Below are 22,028 nucleotides of genomic sequence, written 5' to 3'. Positions count from 1 at the left end.
AGTTTGGTGACAGGGACTAACGGGGGGCTAGAATGAAAACCACCAGCTCGGCTTCACCTTGTAATCCTCTGATAGTACAAGATCCCTTATCAGCAGAGAGTAAAATATATTCTATGCAACCTTTCAAAATGTTCAATTTGGAAACATTTGGAAATTAACTTTCAACAAATTAAAGTAAAAGTGAAAAGGCAGAGGTTTCTATTCATTTGGAAAGTCTGCCTTTAGAAAATAAAAGCATATTTCTAAATTATTTTCTACGTGAAAAGAACTATTGTGTTAATTAATATAACAGCTATCATAGCCCCTACTAAGTACCAGATGTATCAGATGCTTTACCAAAGAGTCTATTTCATCATTACGACTAGTCTACGTAGTGGGTAGTATTTCTACTTCACAGATAAGGAAATTGAAAGTGAGACATTAAGAGACTTCCTGGGATCAGCCAGCTTGACAGTGGCAGACTCAAACCCAGGTGTATCTATCTCAAAAGTCCATCATCTTTCCCTGATACCTCACCGCCTACCTGCTATAAAACAGTAATTTCAGTCCAATAAATCACTTTGACTTAACATAGTTCATTCTCAATCCAATGTGAGTTGAGAGGCATTGAATATTCTCTTTTTATAGGTGATTGAATTTCCTCTTAAATTTATGTTTGCATACTGTCATAGACAGAATAAAATTACTTTTTGTTAATAGTACTACCCAAAAAATGGGAAAAAAGTGATAAAATGATTTTTTAAGTAAATATGTTAGTATTTTTATCCTAGGAACACAAAGAACCTTTATTGAGCAAACATTTATGGAATCTATTATGTGTCAAGGTCTACACACGACTCAATACAAAGACAAAATGCAGTCCCTCCAAGGTCAGGGGCCCTATTTGGGTGTGAGTGAGGGACTATGTTCCCCTGGCCTTGAGACCCCTGTGTGCTGAGTGTCAATGACCTTTGGGACCCCACATGCAAGTCCCTACTGAGCAACTACGCATTGTCCAGGTGCTGGGTTTGGTTCTGGCTCGTGGGGTACCTGAAATCACATGTGTGGGTGTGGGCACACTGTGGGTCTCGGTGGCCCCCTAGCTGCACAGACAGCCCCTTTCTGGTCCAAAGCCATTGATGCAAGCTTCTCTGGAATCTTTTGCCACAATCCCAAGGCAAAACCCAAGGTCCAAGGCCATTTCCATAGAGCACACAATTTCCCTTTCTATAGGAATTTTTGTTGTTATTTTTAGCCAGCATCACCCCAGAGGCCACATTTCATATTTCCCAGGTCACTACACTGAAGTATTACATTTGTATAGCACCCAGTCTGGCCTTAGCTTACTCAGATGAGAAGTTGTATGTATTTTACATGGCTTAGAGTCTATATTTTAATGTTGTCCTATGCAAAAAGAAAAAGATTAACAAATTTGTAAATTTTATTGTTTTAACATGTATGCATATTTAGTGATGTTTACATTTTGAAATAAAATTTGATTCATTTAAAAAAAATGCAGTCCATGCTCTCAAGAAGATCAGTCAAGTCTACAATGAGAAAGAAATGTAATCAACTCATTAAAATACAGTCTGCTATATAACACAGAATAAGTGACTATAGTGCCGTGGGTACACATTCTGCCATTTGTGACTGTTGATTTCTTAACATAATTAGCAATTTTTTACTGCTCTAATTCACTATTTTATAACACATTTTATCAAAGATTTCAGCAAAGCTCTACTCAAGGGTCAATAATATTTTAATGTTTTATAGCAAAATATTCCTTCTCCAAATTCCTCTAAAGTATCTACATGACAAGAATCATTATATTCAAAATGCTAGAGGAGAAATAATGGGAACTTATATATTACTCAGAAGTGAAGCCCAGTATCATACTTCACTTCTTCCAATATAAAACCAATTTTTCTGCAAAAATCTTAATCCGAAGTAATATAGATTTTAAAGACTCCTCAAATGAGCTCAATTCCTCAAGAGCTAGTTTGAACAGGGTCTGTCAAATAGTTTGAACAATCTTAGTTCAACTAAACAGCAAAACAATTTCTGAAACCATAGGTAGGTGCTGGATACTGCTTTCATTTGAGTTAATTAAAAATATTTGATCCACTATGGTGCATCTCAGTGTAAGATCTTTAAAAGAAAAGAATCGATTAATCCATGCAAGTTTTAGACGACACCTAATCTAAATGCCAGAGTTTGTGGCCAGATTTAATCAAACTCTGGCTATTATTTATTGACTTATCAAGAAAAAATTGTTTTGTTTTTATTTTCTTCTACAAAGGTGTTTGAATAATGCTTTCAAAAAGCTAGCATCAATTCCCATTATATAACATATTAAATTTTGTGCACACTAGGTAGAAATGGACAAAGTTAGAAAGATTTATGCTATTTAAAATACTAAAAATGAAGAGAACTGGCAAGTCAGATTTTATGGGGAGGGGACAATAAATTTGATCTCTTGTTTTCCTAATGCCTGCTACTTGGGAATGATGAAGGCAAATCAAGCAAATCCTACAGAATTTTACATAAATCCTACACAGCCTCTCCTCACTGGGTTAACCTACAATACCATGACTAGCCTTAGGGATAAGCTAAGGAGACACCTTCTATGCAGTGTGAGTTTAGGGAGGCAAAGACTCAAGGCCCAAAATATCTCCTTCCCACTCCCTCTGTTGATTCCTGAAGAGAGTATTTAATCTTTTTAGTTCAGTGGTTTTCAACCTTAGTTAATCATTAGAATTACCTTGGACACTTTTAAACACCACTGCCCTGGCTTCAGTCCCAGAGATTTGTCTTTTAACCTGGGCATCTGTATTTTCTTAAAATACCACAGATGATTCTAATGGGCAGCCATGGTTGAGAATCAGTAGTAGGATATATAAGAACGTTTGAGTAGGTACCAGAAAAAGCAAGAAGATTCGAGATAACTGGGAAAGGACTAGAGAAGCAGTATAGTAAGTAGAGACTATTTAAAGAGGCTAGGGCAGTCAAAAATACGATTATAATTTTGCCTTTGGCCAACAATATAAACCTACAACTTGTTCAGAGAAACAATGTTGGGGTGGTGGAAGAAAAAGCAGTGCTGTAGGAAGAAATTCATAAAGATCTAGTTTCAAATCATATTACCACCACAGACTAAGAAATGAGTTTTGCAGGGTTTCTCTTCTCAAGCAGGCTCAATGAGATATTCCATAATAAGGCATGAACTAAGTTTTTAAAAAAAATTAACACAGAAGTATTCACTCTCTTTTATAGTCATCTTAATTTAAAGTTTAGATACAAAATAAAAGACCATTCATAAAAATACATGCACATTTTTTAAATATAGGGGAAGAAAACATTTCTGTGTGCACATAGAAATATTTAATTGAAAATTCTAAAAATAAGCCATATAAGAAAAAAAGAAATACTGTTATTGCTATTTTTCTTTTTTTACATGCATTATTTGTTTCCCTTTGTGTACATATATGTCCTTTTTTAAGAAAAAGTAATTTGGAAAATACTTTATATTTTGAGAATAACAATAATGGAGCCTATAAAATATAGGATCCAACTTTAAAGTTAAAACTATTTTAAAAACAATCTCTAAGCTTACATATTCAGTGTTTAAGGTATTTAAATAGAACCATATGTTCTTTATAAGCATTTTAGTCAATCTTTTGTTTCAATAAAACATTTTAAAAACTATTAAAAGTTTCATTTTAACAATGTCAAAGACTAGTATGAGTAACATTCAGAGGTCATAACCACAATTATTGGCCAAATAAGGGACTAGAAGATTCCACATGAATTTAACAAGTTTCTGATTAATTCTACTAATACTGTCCTTTTTTTAAAAATGGGCAGTTTTATTAGTGAAAATGCTTTTTTTCTCATTCAAAATAATAATTCTATTTTACCAATTATCTTTATTTCTGTTGTACAAAGAAAGTTATGACAAAAATATCTGAAGTATCAATAATTTTGAACAAAATCTGAAACCATTTCAGTTCATTATCTATAAAACAAGCTTATATAGCTTAAATTGTTTTTAATTCTGAAACAGTTCCCCTTATTGAAAACAACCATAAGAAAAATAAAGAGGAAATGTTTGGCAGACTCAGAAAATTCATACTACCCTATTGTTCCATTTAGAAGAAATAATGAATATAGTACACCTGAAATAAAAGCCTAATTCCTTTTTGAAAAACGCAAAGCAAATTATCATTTGTTTTGTTCATATTCACATCCTTTAATGAACTAAAGTTCTAAATGACCCATTGAAGATTTACTTACCTTCTTCATACTGCTTTTTGTAGTCCTGAAAAAGTAGTTATCATCTCATCTATCTTAATATTCACTGCTACCACTAATAATAGTCATTACTCTGAAACCAGGTTGCCTGAGTTTGAATCCTGGCTCAACTACTATTTACAGTGTCTCCTTAGGCAAATTACTTAACCTCTCTATACTTCAGATACTTCATTTGAAAGATAGGAATAATAATAGCATCTATCTGACAGGATGGTTAAGAGGATTAAATTAGTTAATATATGTGAAAAAGAAAATTAGAACAGTGACATAAAGCAAGTATTCGGTAAGTGTTCATTATTAATATTTTCACTATAATATTTTTGGTATTCCAAATAAATATCATGGAATTTATTTCTTTCGGAGTTGCCACGGTGTCTGAAATACTATCTTTGCTTGTTTTTTAAACCTGAATATTAATTGACTTTTATATACTTGATTTGAATTTCTAATCCATTTTATGACAAACTAAACCCAAGTGCATTGTTTTGAGATAAGGATTGGATGCCTGATAATAACAGTTTAACAGAGGCAGATTTTAAAACTATAAAACCAAAGTGCTAAAGGGATTCTAGAAAGCCATCTCCATTTCCTCCATCTCTACCCATATCTACCCCACCATGACACCCTTATATCCGGCTGCTTAACATTTAATCCTTACAAGATTAATGACACTCTGTTGAACTTCTAAATACTTCAATGAAAGTAGATTCCATGACCTCCTGATTAAAATTTTGAGACAGTAATATATTGATGAAAGCATGGTTTTAGACAAAGCAAATCTGGGATTAAATTCTTGCTTTAACCTTTACTAGGTGTGGAACCTATTTTAGAATAAGCAAAAAAGTCATTGGTGATACAATTCATTTAACAATAAATACTGGTGTTTTTAAGATTCACCAGTAAATTTATTTTTGAATCTAATAGAAAATTGTTTTTGAGTCTTATTTTGACTTCAAATTAAAGATTTTGTGATAAGGAATAAATTTGTTAAAGCCAACATTTGCAATGTGCTTTTCAGACCTCTTCATTATAGATCAGCAGATGGCAATTAGTATTTAGAGGTAGTCCATGAAATTTTAAAAGGTTCTTAGATTATTACCAGCTAAGAAAGAGTGCATTGAAACCAAACTAAGTGGGGAATTATCTGTTTGCTTGTTTTTGTGTAAGTCCCTGTGATTTATTCCAGTGAGACCAATAAGCAGAGAGAATGAAGTTAAAAAGGCAGAAGGCCAAAGTGTCACAAATGCTGTTAAAGCATTCGATAAAAGCTATCCACTTGAGGTTCGTTGCAACACATTGGGAAAAAAATTATCTTCCCATATTTAGACACAAACCAAACCCCCTGGAAAAGATGTGATGCTGTTATACAACAACACACAAAACCATATTTACTTTATCTGCTACCTATGTGGCCTATAGTGTTAGTAAGAAACCTGATTTGATGTACATGATATAACGTTTGGAAGCTGTTCTGATTATTCTAGCCTAATTAGCACAATGTCTGGTAAAAATCAGCAAACAGCACAATCCCTCAGTTTGGTTCTAAAAACTAAGTCTTAAATCTCCAAAATATTTTTAAAACAAACAAACTAGGACAAATCTTTTTTTCTGGATTCATCTTTTTCAGAAATTTCCAAGATCCTTCCAGTCGATACATAAGATAGGGCACATATTGTCAAGGATAAGTTGTTAAAGTGCATATGAAATGTGCTTCTCAAAATATCGTTTACACATTTACCAGATGGTAAAATAAACATGTAAATTGTTATCAAGTATACACCAAGTTTGTATTAAAATTTTACGCACTGTAGGAAGGGTGTAAAAATTATCACATATTGTATTACTTGTTCACTTAATAGTTTATTAGCATTTCATAAATATTTTCTTTAAGAAAAATATTATTTAAATGGTCAGAGGATTCTTATGCTAAAAAAGCTACGAACTTCAGTAGCAAATATAGAATAACCATTTTATCTTATCCATTCATTAGTAGACGGTGGAAAGACCACTAAAAAATAAACAAAAATTTCAATTAAATTCATAGGTTAATATAGTTAGCTTTATACCTTTGTAAAATTTGGCATTAGGCAAGAAAGCTGATTTGATGAACATACACACTTTTATACTGAGGATTATCTAGAGTATTCCAGGCTATATAGAGCCTCTGCTCATCATTATTAATTACTATTATGATAACTTAAAATATTGATTAAAGACTATTAACAAAAAAGAAAATTAAATATCTGTAAAGTTTCTATCTTTTCCATTTGTCTGGAATCATACTTCATGGACAAAGTTTTTGACTCTCAGCTGGAGTACTTTATAGAACCTCCAGCCTCCTTTTGGATGTTAATCATAAGTTGCAATAGACAGCACTGGCATTAGTGGCTTTAGTCATCTGTCACATGCCCTAGCTCTCCTACTATGTGCCCAGGTCTATCTGCAGCATGCTCAAAAAAAGTGGAATTATATACAATACTATGACAGAATTTCTGGAATAAATCTACTTTCAGAATGAATCAACAAGTGAGTCACCAAACCTTCCTTCACATACCCCAGAAACACATGACTATTATAAAAAAAAAAAGAGAGAGTGTTATTATAATGATTTCTTTTTTAATTTTTTCACCAGAATAGCTATTCTGGCTAAGGAGATACCAGAATTCAGGAGCAGAGCTCAGAGAATCTGGCCCAAGTGTAAAATTTCTTTGAAGCCTCATGTTTTAAAAGAAATCCATAGAGAAATGTTCAATGAATCAGAACAGGAAAGTTATTTGAGGGTCTCAGAGGTAGTTTCATTTATTATTATGCTTTCCCAACTCACAGAAAATAATAAACTGTATCAAAATGAAGTTCAAAGACCTATATGCTTCAGTCAAGAAATCTGAAACCTAAAACCTTGGACCTTTAGAATTTCAGATACCAAATTCAGGACTTATTGTCTTCCTAGACTAGACTATTGATTAATTCATTGATCAAGCTGAGTTATTCACCTAGTGTCTTCTGAAAAGCAGAAGGACCAAGATCTAAATACCCTTGGAGGGTATCTCTGGAAGAACCGAAAAAGAGAGGACCAGTTGACCAGAAGTCCAGGTGTCTTACACTGCTTCAACAAAGCAGCTCTCTATTAACCTGCTTTATATTCTGCTTATCAATGCATTTTGAAAAAGAGTTCAATTGCTAAAAATTTTTACAGTCTAAAAACTACCACCCTCCTTGGAAACAGATAGACTAAAAATTCATGATCTTGGGTTAGTGCTTCTTTCTAATAAATGCATCATCTTAAATATTAATTAGCCTCTGTTCCCTTCAGTTCATCTACCAGTCAAGAGTGTAGTGCAGAGTATGCGGTGACAGAAAAAAAAAATTATTTGATAACAAGTTTAAAAAGTGACTTTTTTAGATTAAAAAGAAAATGTATAAGAAATAAGTTACAATGAAGTTATTTAAGGCAAATCAATAATTTGCTTACAACTTGAAAAGGAAAAAGAGAAGTAGGTATTAAGTAAATTCTACTCAGTGATGTCTTTTGATTCATGTATGTAACAATTCTATCAGATTATTTGTGCCATTCTTTTTTATCTTATATTGACAGCTTGTCTAAGGACAGATTTAATGTCCTGTAATAGGTGGTTGGCTAATAAACTGATAAAACTTGTATAGCACTTTCCAATATGCAAAGTGTTAACATACATATTACTTAATCAAATAGAACAAATGTTCACTTTTATTAATAAAAAGAAATCATACAAATTCTACATTCTACCTTCAAATTTTCAGCTTGTTTTAAAGTGAAAATAGCCTGTTTTTCTCACAAATCTTAAAGTAAAATTAATAATCTATCAAGGCACATCAAAACATTCCTGTGAGTTTTCTCTTATACTGCTATACCATCCCATATCCCAGGATTATATGTACCCCAGCATTGTGCTCCCTACATAGTGGATAACTTCTTATCTGAATTGCGAATTTCTAATTTTATGAATACAATCAGAATTTTAATCATGTCAAGACTGAACAAATTCTCATATACTTATGGAGTAACTATAAATTGGTACAGTTTTTAACCCAGAAATTCTACTTTCCTGAGATATTTAAAAGAAATATAAAAGGATAAGTGTACAATGTGGCATCTTTTAACAACAGCAAAACCCTAGAGATAACTAAATGTACAGCTAAAAGGGAGTGGTCAAATGAGGTATGGTTTATCCATACGATGAAATATTAAAGATGTTTAAAAGAATTAGATTAATACATACTGAAAAATATATAACCTAAGTAATACTGTACACATAGTTATTATAATGGCATTCACAGTAGACATCCAATTAAATTTAATTAGATGGAATCATTCCCATTTGAACAGAGGCCTAATGTGTCTTACACTAATACTCAAGGTGTTCTATTATATATGGCATCTGGCCCTGATAACCTTACCTTTCTCTTACCTTCTCTATGTGTTCTATTTCCCAAAGAATAAAACTAGCACATATTTCCAAAATAGATGTCTGCATTTCTACCTCCTAAACTTTGCTTGTGACCTTTTTTATTTTCTGGCATAATAATTTTCCACTCTCATTTCTTTTAAGTCCAGGCCCAACAATTATCACCTCCATAAAGCCTTCCCTGATTCCTTCAGCCAGTCATAATCTTTCCCTTCCTATAGTCCCAAAGGATTTTACCTGTATTTCTCTTCTAGAATTCGCCACTCACCACTTTTGTGCTTGTAATACCGTTTTTTCCACAAATTATGAAGAGAGAATCCATATTTGTATCATGCTATTATCTCCATGATGCCATACTAAGCAATCAACAAATACTTGCTAAATTAAAATAATCAGATAAAGATAGAAAGTTCTTGTTAAATCAATTTACCTTAGATAAAGGATCCCCAAACTTTCAAGAGGAGATACTCTTCATTTCTCAAAGTTCTGAGCTTAAGAGACAGGTGGAGAGACAGAAAGGAAACTCATGTAAAACACAGAAACCTTAAGTAGAGACATGAAATGGAGTTACTTTTCTCTCAATTAGCAATCCACAAGGTAAAAAGAGTCATTTGGTAGGACACTTTGGAGATCCATCCAGGGGATTTTTGAACTAATGGCAGTGAAATCTCAAACTTTGGTTCAGATATGCATATCTTATAAAGTTCACCTTGGTAAGTACATATTCACTGGTATTTCTATTAAATGAATTATTACACTGTTGCTTTTCAGTTTACAATAAAAATAAACTACAAACCTTTACCTTAATTGTAATTTGACTGCAAAAAAAGCAAGGATAAGTAAAATCCATTAGTCCAAAGATTTTATTTTAGAAAATACCTAATTCCTTCTTCTTGCCAAATTACATTCACTGAATAACAGATTTCATTTTCACCATTAATTTCCCTTTTTTGTTATCTAGTAAAGAAAAAAGCGGTAAAAGTAAAATTGACTATTATTTCTAGAAGTTTGTTAGTTGAACAAAGAAGTATAATATATACTTTTATTATATTATATTTTTTTATTTCTTATATTACAAGAAACTTAGGACTTAAAAAATTCTAAGACAATTACAATTTACCCTATTAAAAGGTTCAATAAAGTATGATTAGGATAATGAAATCTAATTTCAAAAAAATATGTAAAATCCAAAAACAAGGAGTAAACTAAAAACTGCACTTGTTCCATTTTCCCTTTACCAATATTTCAATCTGGGAACATTTCTAAATTTAGGAATGAGCTATAATAAGCCATGGTCATATGACTGCCTAGTTTCCTGAACATTAATAAATACTTAATTCCAACACAGATGATATATTGCATTTGGAGAGGTGATTAGCAGGGAATGTAAAGAATAAGTAGAATCAGTAACTTTAACTTTTCTTGTTGGTTCTCTTCTACTTTTTTTTCTTTTGTATGCTGTATTATGGGGGTCACATTTCATTAGTTTTCCATGTGACTATCCCATTATTGCAGCACCATTTGCTGATTTGGGGAGCGGGGACCATTACACTGGTCAGGAATCGAGCCTGGGTGTCCTATATGGCAGAATTCTACAACGGAACTACCCTTGCACTCCTGGTTCTCTTCTATTTTTAAATCTCAGAACATGCAGATTTCTAGGGATGGAACAAACTGAATTGTTTGCACATAATAAAAAAATAAACAAAAATTTTAAAATCTGACTTTTCAAATATTTTAATCACAGCAAATTTCAAACTATATTTTTCCAAACTTTTTCCTTTTAACCTTTATACCATTTTGAGTCCTAGAGCTGGTCAACTTTCATATTCTAAATTATATTTCTCAGCAAATAAACATATCTCCATTTCCTCCTACCCCACAGTTATGGTTATAAAGCTTGAGCATATAAATATTATATTAAACATAAACACAGCCAATTAACAGTAACTTACTTATTATTCTTAGGGATAATAATAGCAAATATAACCCTCCACATTTTAGTGAATTCTAAATTTGAACAAAACTAAAATGCAAAGGTTCTATGACTTTCAACTGCAATACACTGAATACAATAACTTCTCAAATATGTAAATTAATTTGTGACTCAGTTTGCTGGGTGATGCTCACATCATGACTCAGATGGATGCAACCACTTATAAATGAATGAGGTTGGGAGGTTGCCAGGGACAATGAAACTATATGAGTAAGTAAGCTGCTTGTATTTGGCCTATACTGAGGGGAAGAAACTTTTCCATCTGACATATTTAGAGGTAATCCCTCTATAACTGAATTGAAATAGAGTATCCTGTTGCCGTTGCTGTGCTCACTTCCCACCCTTAGAATTCTGCATTTGTTCCATGGATTAGGACTATTCTGGATAATCTGGCATTTATTCTTCTGAGAATGACATCAGATGTCAAACATTCAGTACTTCCAGACAACCTTCCAATTTCAGTCTATCCAGATAAAGGCTACCTTATGGATGATTGTAGAGTTTCCAAAGACAACACTAATCACCATGTTTAATCATGATAAACTGGAGGAGGAGTACAAATGCTTCTTCTATGCAGAAAATGAAAAGACAGTGTTCTTCGGGTCGCTTTCCTCCTATAGTCAAGGGGATAGACTGCCTGTTCTAAAATGCGGCCATAATCTCACAGTGTTTAAAAAAAATAGAAAGTTATTTGAAAATAGCTATTTAAAAATCGAATAAATATAAGCAATGGGGGAGATAAAGGGTAAAAATTGGGTAGATCGAAATGATTTTGAATCAGTGAGAGGGAGGGGTAAGGGGTATGGGAGGTATGAGTTCTTTTTTTCATTTCTTTTCCTAGAGTGATGCAGATGTTCTAAAAATGGTCATGGTAAGGAATACACAACTATGCAATGATACCGTGAGCTGTAGATTATATAATTTGGTTGGACGGTACATGTGTGTATATTTCTCAAAAAAAATATTTTTTTATAAATCTATGTACTTGTTTTTTTAAGAAAGTTACCATTACCAGGGTCCCTAGGCATGAAATTATAATGGAAACATACAGTTTACAATATACAACCAAACTCAAAAGAACAGACATAAACTCTTTACCTTCTCCATGACAAATTAAAAAAATCAAACAAAAACCTAGAGGAGTGGTTCCCAGACTTTGTCCCATATTGTAATCTCCTGCAAATCTTTTTAAAGTGCCAATGCCTAGCTCTCATCACCAGGCACTCTGATTTAATTAGTTTAGATTTCAAATCTGGACAGCAGAATTTTTTAAAGCTCCCCTGGCATGAAGTCGCTGACCTAGAGGATATGAGGAAGTTGCTATCCTCTTTCCTCCATCCAGCTAAGCCTTGGTGTCAAAAAGGGGAGGGAAGCCACTCATGCAAAGAACCACACCAACAAGTATAGACCTGCTTATCCCTAAGACTAGAAATGATTGTGATTTTCAATAAATCAATATGCTTGGAGTAAGTATGTGTATGTGTGCATGGGAAAAAGAAAAAGAGAGTCTGGGGAAGGCAGGCTGTAGAAATGCAAATACCAAAAAAATAAATATGGCATCCCAAACAGAAACCTTAAAGACAAATTTAAAAAGAGAGAGAGAGAGAAAAGATTGTAAAGTGTCTCAATCTTCACATCCTAACACCTTTTACACCTTACACTTAAATAGGTAAAGAAGCGATATGCTTTATTTTGCCAGGATGTACTTCCTAGCTCTCTAAAAAAGAAATATTAAACTGAGAACATTCTGGGCTAGTCAAGATTACAGTATCTCTATGGCAATGTTTTTCAAACTTCAAGTCACTGTCCGTTAGAGAATCATGAAATAAATTTAGTAGGTTGTAAACAATTTTCTTTTCAGTAAAACTGAACACAAAATTCAAAATAGTGGAGCGTATCAGATGTGGTAAAGGTAAATATTACTTTTGAAACATGCATGTGTGCATGAGTGTGTTTTTCTCTATTACTGCGAGTTCCAGTTAAAAAAAAACTTTGAGAGCCACTGTTCTACATGTAGTTCTACCCTAGCTCAGAACATTTGGGCTGGAACTGCATAGGAAGTCAGAGGTTTAAAAAAAATGGACAGTTCTTTGGAGCTAGAAGATACTTGGAAGACTTCATTATAATGTCATTTTATATATGAGGGTAGTGAAAATCAGAGAAAGTCAACATCTTATTTGTGTCCACTATGCTTTCTACTAAACCATACATAGCAGTCAGGCTCCTTTGAGATTTTTATTTTCAAAGCAAAGTTAATACAGGTATCATACACACTAAATTGCCGAAGTACCAACTGCAAATTGTCAGTCACATTATACGAACATTTCTTTGGCATGGTGGCATTTTAATCAATCACTTACTCAAATGGACATTATGTTGTGTGTAAGTTAAGTTATAATAAATTTAAAGGCTTTTGATCCTAGTGTGTTAGGAAGTAGAGAATTATTCTCATAGATAAGAGATTGTTAAAAGTCTGTTTTTCAGACTCCAAAAGGAGGTACTCAAAGAGTAGTCATGACAGAATCTAGGGCAACAGAATGCAAAGAGAGTCAAAGATCCCTCGCTTGCTTTTCTTGATTTTTATGTTCTTGCCCTCTAGACTCGTGATGCTATTACACACACACACATGCATTTTGAAATAGAACTTCAGAGCAAAATGAATTGAAAATGAAACTCAAATCTGTGCAGTTTTAAAGTTTAAATTCAAAAACAAGGAATTTCCTAAAGAAATGGTGATCTAAGTAGCACTGGTCTCAGGATCTACATGATCTGAATCCCTTACGTTTGGTGCTTTATCTTTTTGTGGCTATGTAGGAAAAAGGCTGGTTGTGATATCTTTAGTTAAGAAGATACAATACATGCAACTGGATAGTCATAAAAATTTTTCCTTCTTAATGTTGTCGACATGTATAATTCATACTGTAATCTCCTCAAGCAGTTAAATTAACTGAGAAATATAGATTTTTAAATTCATTTTAATCTTCATCATGTTAAACTCAGGTTAAGAGTATGGAGAACATGAGTTGGTATTGGGTGGCTCAAGGAAGAACTAACAGAAAAAGCCAGAATTTCAATTAAAATATTTCAGGCTGCAGGTAAAAGCTGTAAGGTGATGGGTTGAAGTCATATGTTAAGAAAAATAGTACTATATCCTTTCTCCTACCACACTGTTCCATACCACATGTTTAGCAAGTTTCTTACGAGTGGTTTTTGAAGATCCACCCTACAAAAAGCAAATCTATAGAAATCTATAACAAATAAATAAACGAGCAAGCAAGCAGAGATCCATGAAAGAAATATGGAAGATGGAGGGGAAAGTGAAGGAGTTGCAGAATCTGTGATTCTGAACCACCCAGAGGGCTAATTATTATTTAAAATAGCTAAGAGAATAAAGATGAGCTTTAAATAAGGCCACTCCATTTTGCTAAGAGTCACTGATGACTTTAGTAAGAAAGATTTTAATGTCCCTGTAAATGAAGAACCTGAATTGAAAAGGATCAAAGAAAGCATTGAAAGATGCGTCTTGAGTACAAAAGAGAGCAGGGATAAATGAAGTGCCTCGCATAGCTAAAGATGTTATATATAAAGAACACAAACACCATAAGAGACAAAAATAGTAAGTTGTCCTTTCACAAATACAAAAAAAAAACCAAGATAATAAGATAAAGTTAATTTTGAGAGATGAAATTATTATAGTAGTATATAGGAACAAAGCACAAAATAAAAAAAAAAAATGCAGGCGGGGTTAAATAAAGACACATTGTATCTGATGTTTGGCCTGAAAATTTTACAACCACTTTTGGGGAAAGCATGGAAGTTCTGACCTGAAATAAACAAACTGATGAATCAGACATAGATTATATAAAGATTCAGGTTCAGGGTGGTAGCGTGAGAAAAAAGATTAAAAAAAAAGTTGTTGGCAAGAGAGTCAACAAGGGCAAAATGAGTGTCGAGAGAGACAGCAGAATTGGAGGAGGAAAGAACAAATTTGTTGAGGAGGAAGTCAGTATGTTTCTTTGACTTTCTCCACAGGAACAAAGCAAAATAAGGGGATGATTCCCAAAGGTGAGTGAACTCTAAGAATTAATAAGAATGAAGCCATTTTAAAAATAGCAAATAAAGACAGAGGTAGAAAAAAAGACTTTATTTGAACAAAATATACAGCATTCAATGATAAGTAAACTATGCAAGGATAAGTCCTTATTATCGCTTCTGTTTCTTATCTCCAAAATTATAAATGTTTAATTCAAGTATTAGCCACCTTTGTAACATTTTTAATTAGAAATAATGCTTTGGCCTTCAGTAAATTCCCAGTTGAGCAAGCCATTTAAAATCAGAGAAATCTACAGGACGACTGAAAATTTTTCATAAAATGTCAGTGTTGAATGCAGATATTCTAAACTGAATCTATGTATCACGCATTTATATGTTATTCATTGAGTTTCAAGGATATTAAACTTAAAAAGTGTGGTTGCTTAATTAAAATATTGTAAATACAAAGATTAAACTAACTAAGAAAGTTATAGTTCCACAAAACAGTCTATAATTTGACCACATTATAAAGGAGAAGAAATGATTTTGCTAATTCACATATTAAATACAATCAAAGAAAATATTATCTTCTAATGTATAGGGAGAAAAACACATCCTGGAACTCTAAAAAGAATAATTGTTGATAGAAGCTGGCAAATGTTTGAATGCTCATGGGTGTGCATATCACTATTCAAAGATCTTTTAAACACACACACACAATTGAAACACATATTTGCAGTAGTAGCGCCTTAAAAGGCAACCTTACATGTAGCCACAAATGCCAGCCTGCAGGCAGTGACATTGGACCTAGGAACTATGTGGCCTGTATAGTGTGCAGTGAAGTGCAGTGCTCTACTTGTTTGCAATGGTTTTATTTTCGACTAGTTTTTATCACACTTGGCATGAACAAGGGAACATGTGCTTTGCTAAATTTGAACTTTTAAGATGAAACTGAATTAACTGAGAACCAAAAAATTGGTTCTGAATTTTCCTAAGATTGAAAAAATGCCTTCCCCTTCATACTAGGAATCACAAAATAAATGACAAATACATCTCTAAAGTTGAAATGTTAGCTAGGAAGATCTTGTGGTTTGAGAACAACAATGTTGACTTTTTCTTTTTTTGGAACTTAAAAAGAAAGATTGTAATGAAGAGGCTTTTTCACATACAGTATACTTCTGATAACATGGAGAGATGTACTAGACCTAAACCTAAATAAACCTAATATGAGCACTAATACTACTATAAGCAAGATTTGCTTTGTTATATTTTGCAGCCAAGAAGCTTAATTAATTTGCCATTTCTTAACACTTACTATAACCATCAAAATAGAATCAAACCTTGCACAAAACTTAGAGTTAGTCCTATAGACTTTTGCCAGTTTTTTCCTTTAGTGTTGGAATAAAATATATTGGCTAAAATGACCAGAGGCACATCCCTAGATGTTCTCCCCTCCAAAACTCCCTGTTCCTCCCATAAAAGGTATTCCATGATACCCAAGCATAAATTCTTTGTATGTAAAATGAGTTTCCTGTTATGCAGATGTCATTTTTAAAGAGCTGAAATCCAAAACAATTTAAATATAAAATTCACATTATAAATCACAGGATATGTTTATAAGGAACCTAGTGATAAGTAATAGGTCAAACAACCTGAAGAAATCAGCTTGTGGCACACGCTTCATTGCATTAATAATGTCACAGTTAGTATGTTTATTAAATTAAATACTACCAGCAAGGGACTTCTAGATGCCATGTTCCCAATACTAGAATACATATTTATTTCAGAGTTAGCATAGTAAGAGGGGGAGCTATCACTACAAGGACTATTAAGCCAGGTTTTTTTTTTTCCATTGCTTTAATGGAACTATTCAAATCAAATTTTTCACGCCATGCCTTGAACACCACTGCAAACCATACTGTGGGTGTAAAATACATGCAAGGCAGATATAATCAGCTCAGATGAGACCAGTGACTTGTACACCATCAAGTTTACTTTATTGTGAAAGCAGTGGGATTTTCTTTCAAGTGAATATATTTTTAAATGTGTTGCAACCTAACATACAAACTGAAGGCATCCAAATTTCAAAGCAACTGAGTTAAATCAAGTATACCACAATACCTAAAATCCTGCTTAGCTCATCTATCTTCCCTGATAGACTCCTTACCTTGTTCTGGCAAAAGAAAATCTGACTGTCCAAAAGTAAATCTTGCACTCAGATTGTAACTTCAATAAATTACATAGATACAAGCTGCTTAAAAGTCTCAGCTACCTTTTAAAATCTGGTTTCATTGATATAAGGCTAAAATGTTAGTCTTTCAAATATTAAAAATTAGCTAAGCAATTGCCAATATAACAGAGTAAATTAAATAATTTAAAAATTGTATGCTTATTCCTAGACTTTAAAGTGCTGGCTGACTTCTTAAGCTGGTGTGTAAAAAAATAATTGTTGCTATTTCTTTAGGTGGTGGGTCTGGATTGGTTTGTTTTCACACAGGATAATGGGTTCTCCGTTTTTTACCTTCCTCATAGCTAAAATGTCTTCATGATAAAATGATTCACATATACACACACACAAAAAAAATGAGGCTGCACCTAAAGAGAGCTAAACATTCTATAAAATTGCTTATGAACTCATCACCCAAATATCGCTTTGGAGCGTTTTAAATTCTCCGGGAATATAAATGCTCTCTATTCAACAAACGCTTTTGTTCCTAGACTGCACTCTAAAACAGAAAGTAGAACAACCTTTAAAGCTTCAGAGCTGAAAAGATAAATATTTAACATCACAAAGAAAAGATGGGGTACAGTTTTTGCAGTGCTATTTATAAGAAAATGTTACTGCAGGAAGTAAAGGGATTTAGAAAGTTCTCCACAGCCCTTAAGTGACTATATTTTAAAATCTTGGGTGATTGAAGTCGATCCTGAAGAGACAGAAACAACCTGATTTTTTAAAAGCAAACTATTCGGTAAATTTCTGCTAAACCTCAAAAGGCTCTTTCACTTCCTAAGCCCTAGTCAGTTGCGGGCCTGGCCCTGGTTGCCGCGTGCCAGGAGGCTGCGCTCTCCCGCCAGAGCCGAGGCTCCTCACCCCCAGTCAGAGCAGCTCCGAGAACCAATTGGATCCCGGCCCGAACCAATTGGATCCAGGCCTGGACTCTGGGCCTGGACTCCAGTCTAAACCCAGGCCTGGGTCCCAATCTGGACCCGGACCTGAACTCTCGGCCTGGATTCCGACCTGAAATCCCGGCCTGGATCCCCGATCTGGACCTTGACCTGGAAGCCGGCCTAGATCCCGACTTGGACCGGGCCCTGGAGCGGCGATCTGTACTCCGGCCTGGACCCGCAGCCGGCGCAGTCAGGGCGCCATCACTCGCCGGCCCGACAGGGAGGCAAGAGAACCAGGGCCCAGGCTCAGCAGCGGGCACCAGGCCTCCCAACCGCCCGGCGCCCGACCGAGTTCCAGCACTAACCCGTCCCCGCGGGTCGGGCCCGGGTAGCCGTACACCGGGAGGCTGCAGGCCTTTCCTTCCCCCGTGGAGGGGTCGGAGATTTCGGCCTTCCCTGCCCTGCTTGAAAGCGCCTGCCGCTAACCGTCCCAGCCCTCAACAGCAGCGCGCTCGGGTCCTGCCTCTCTCTAGTCTACACCGACGGGTGGCGTCTGCCTCGAGGATTAAGAACCCAAGGCGCAGCAGCTCTCCACCGAGCAGCAGCGCCTGCGGCTGTCGCGCTCGCCCTGAGCGGGTGGTGGGAAGTGAGCTAAGATGGCGCGGATCGCGAAGGGCTGGAAGGCGAGCAAGAATGAAGCGCTAGTCCCACGCTCGCCTTTTTTCTTCCTGTCTTTACCATTTTGAAAAGACATCATTGAAAACCATGTGAAGACATGTGCAGTGTAAGGGAGGAACCGCCATCCTACTCCATCCGTTCCCTGATCTCTTCCCTCACTCATCCTCCCAAAGATAAAAAGCAATTCGAATGCTAACCTGGGACGCCAACTTGGATCGCCACAGGCCCTCCTAAATCTAAACTCTCGGCTCGTTTGAACTGCAGCAGCTTCTCAGACACACTGATAGTGTCACTTCACTAGACACTAGACACCCAAGACTTCTTGGAAGCGAGGAAAAATTACCATGCTTTAAAGGGACAAGAAAGCACACTGCCTCCGAGAGGAGCTCGTAACTGCAAATTTACCTCACGCTGACTCAGTCCACACAGCAGATGGTGGCAGAGCTGCAAGGGAAACGACCTCCCCATTTTTTTAAAGTACTTCCTAATATCAGCTAACGCGCGTCTTTCAGTACAAGGCACCACGTTCCTGTGAAATCTATCCCCGGCTTCTAAGAGCATCGTTTACGCACATGACACGCACTCCTTTACTCACGGTGACTCTGCCCTCTGCGGCGGGCCGGCCGGGCGACGCGCGCTCTCGCAGTTAGGCCTCGGGTCGGGGAGAGCCTAGCGCGGCCCCCTGACGCCGCGTTCCGGGCCCCCACAACCCTGGGACCCCGGGTGCCGTCGAGTTCGCAAAACGTCCCCTCACCCTCAATCCCCAGGCGCCCCGGAGCCAGGTAACCCCCGTTCCCCGCGACTGCACGTGCGCCTGCTCCTCCGCCTGGCTGGGCGGCCGGATGGCAGCGAGCGCAGACCCGGTAGGTGATTACTTGGATGCAGTGCTCGACTTCACTCGCTACTCATGCACGGTATTTTGTACTTTTTGTCATCCTGTTTAGTTCTTAGGTGTGGGGAGGGAAAAAGAAAACACAAAGGAAAATCAGTTATCGCTTTTCTATGTGGCAGACAAAACTCCGCCGAACGCCGTCTAGTGGCGGAAGGCAAGCCCGTGTTTTTTCCCTCGTCTAATTTTCATTTTAATAGGAATTTTGAAGCCTCTTTATATCTGTCAAACTGCAAAGGGAACAATCTCTAGGTGGTCGTAAATTCTGTCCCGATAACCTGCGGCTGGCCCACACTAAGCAGGAAAGTTGGACCGTTTTCCACCTCCCTAGATCCCCTCACTTTGGAGACAAAAGTGCCCAAATCGCTTCTCCACAAGGTAAACACAGAGCCCTGCGAACTCCGAGACTATGGTGTAGCGACCCCAGGGCTGGAATAAACGCACTTCTGCATTTGTTCTCAAAGGATGGCGATCAGGCCTGGCAGGACGTGTAAGAGGAGTCCGTTTACAGAAGTGATGGACCTTACACTCCCAATACACGTTTTAAGCTCAGTGGTTAATAACGGACCTTTCACGAATTTATTTGTGGGTCCCTTCCCAACCCACCCCCACGCAGCCCCCCAAAATCTTCCATTCAAGAAATGTAGCTGGTTTTTTTTGTTTCTGCTTTCAGATTCGCCGCTCACCTCCAAGGCCTCGTATTTAAAGACCGGAATTTTCGGCATCTGTCTAACGCTACGGTCAACAGCCTGTTTTGACATGCATTTAAATTACTCTCTACTCTCGCCCAACGCTTCTCGCCTTACTTTGTGGAATTTAAAGAAATTCTTAACTCCTCATTTAAAGGCCCTCCTTTTCCTGTTCACACTGCTTCCAACTTCAGAGAAAACCAGACAGATACGATGAGGGAAGTGCATACAATTTCCTGGAAAAAAAAATGAGCGCAGAAAAGTGAAACTTGACTCATAGGGAGCAAAATAATTGTACATAAGAAGGAAAGCATAATTACTGGTACTGCTATAAAACAAATTTAAGGGAAAAAATGGGAGGTGGATCCCATCAAACAGAGCTGCCCCATATCGAAGTGGAGACAGGTTATCACCGTCCTTAACCCCTAAAAGAAATCATCTAATATAATTATTTTCAAACTGCAAACTGCTTTCAAACACAAGTTAGCGTTTTTGCCAGATTTATTTTACTTGTTATACACAGACGATACAAACAAGCAAAAAACAAAACGTTTCTCAATGGAATGTGTACTTGTATAAATTATTCAGTTCACAGACAAAACGAAACAAATATAAAAATCACAACATTAGATTTACAGAAGAGCCAAAATATACACACGTTTAGACCCTGAATTCCTATTAGGAAAAATCCCCCCATGGACTGGAATCTAGATTGAATATTGTGTATGATGCATATTTCACATTAATTTTCAAATATAAAAAAAAAAGTATAGGTTTGCTACACAACATTAGAAATCCTACTACTCTATTTCCAGGGGATTAATGCTCCTTATCAAATATAACAAGACTTAATGGGGGAAAAATCAATCTTACTTGCATTAATGCTAGTGATTTCCCAAGGAAGTCAGATTTCAGTTGCTTCTAGGTCGGAGGTGAAATCATTTTCAAAACTAAAATGCAGTAAAATATACAACTCACACAATTCATCTTCACTAGACTACACTATAGTTACCAACAATTCAGTCATCTATATCATTAGTAGAGTATTCATTACAAAGATTTACAGCATATAAAGGTAGAGGGAGGACTGAAAAGATATTCAGAAACAGTTTGTCAGCATTATTTGGCACCTGCACAGACCAGTAATGGATTTGGCACTTTGGGGAAAAACAAATAAGGCAAAATAATATTGCTGATGTCGAGCTATTCTATTTAGAAGGAAGGGGCGGGGGACATACAACTCCAGTTAACTTTGCTTTGCAGGCATCATGCCACTTTATCGACTTGCCTATGAACAGACACCTATGTTTTACAGGGGGTTGGGTGGATTCCCCTTAGCTATTTGTGCATTAGGGCACAGAATAATTATTTCATGCAATGGACTGCGGAGAAGTGAGAAATCCATCTTTATCAATCGAATATTTCACGTTTCCAGAGGCTCTTAAGAGTATTGTTAATTGTCTCACAAGAAAATGTTTTAAGGATGAAAGAAAGAAGGAAAGAAGAGGAGAAAGGAAGGGAAAGGAAAGGAAAAGAGCGAAGAGTTTAAGCATGAACTGGTTTTGTGCCTTGACGAGAATAAAAACTAGCCTTTCGTTACAATAAATTAACATTATGTACAATCATTTCACAGGCTTTGTTCCACTAAAATTATTAACATCCCTACCATCCATCCACTCGGGGATAAGGAAGAACGCGCTGGGTGGGTCCAGGTTCTAGAGTCAACGTCCTATGGTTAAAGGGAGGCCGAGGCTTGGAGGGTCGGATTCGCTGCTGCCTGACAGGACTGCCCAGGTCTCCTAAAGGTGAAGAGTTTCATTACAAGAAGAGAAGAAAGGGGGAGTGCGAAAAACACGAAGGGGAGGAGGATTGTTAGGAGGAGGATAACTTCCACAGAAGGA

At 36.0% G+C, this 22,028-nt stretch overlaps 1 protein-coding gene and 1 long non-coding RNA gene across 2 annotated transcripts; one reads left to right on the top strand and one right to left on the bottom strand.

The window, feature by feature from the left end:
• Positions 1 to 763: 763 nt before the first annotated feature.
• On the bottom strand, positions 764 to 19,379 carry LOC143677682 (uncharacterized). The gene is made up of 3 exons (XR_013172803.1): positions 18,955 to 19,379; positions 9,166 to 9,226; positions 764 to 1,526 (listed from the first exon to the last, which is right to left on the bottom strand). It is a non-coding gene; the product is annotated as an uncharacterized LOC143677682 (long non-coding RNA).
• On the top strand, positions 14,674 to 21,752 carry LOC143676795 (uncharacterized). The gene is made up of 3 exons (XM_077152120.1): positions 14,674 to 14,733; positions 17,782 to 19,463; positions 20,112 to 21,752. Exons 1-2 carry the CDS (start codon positions 14,674 to 14,676, stop codon positions 18,574 to 18,576), a joined length of 855 nt encoding a protein of 284 aa, XP_077008235.1. The 3' UTR covers positions 18,577 to 19,463; positions 20,112 to 21,752.
• Positions 21,753 to 22,028: the final 276 nt, after the last annotated feature.

Source organism: Tamandua tetradactyla, chromosome 3 (assembly GCF_023851605.1).
Source record: "Tamandua tetradactyla isolate mTamTet1 chromosome 3, mTamTet1.pri, whole genome shotgun sequence".
Taxonomy (NCBI): domain Eukaryota; kingdom Metazoa; phylum Chordata; class Mammalia; order Pilosa; family Myrmecophagidae; genus Tamandua; species Tamandua tetradactyla.
The sequence above is the reverse complement of the archived record's forward strand: the minus strand, read 5'-3'. Positions and strand labels throughout refer to the sequence as shown.

Excerpts from the sequence above, each read along its gene's own strand:
- LOC143676795 (XM_077152120.1), top strand. The coding sequence starts at position 14,674 with ATGAGTGTCGAGAGAGACAGCAGAATTGGAGGAGGAAAGAACAAATTT. Across the intron at positions 14,734-17,781 it reads ACAAATTTGTTGAGGAGGAA|TCAGTTGCGGGCCTGGCCCT; the intron begins GTCAGTATGTTT and ends CCTAAGCCCTAG.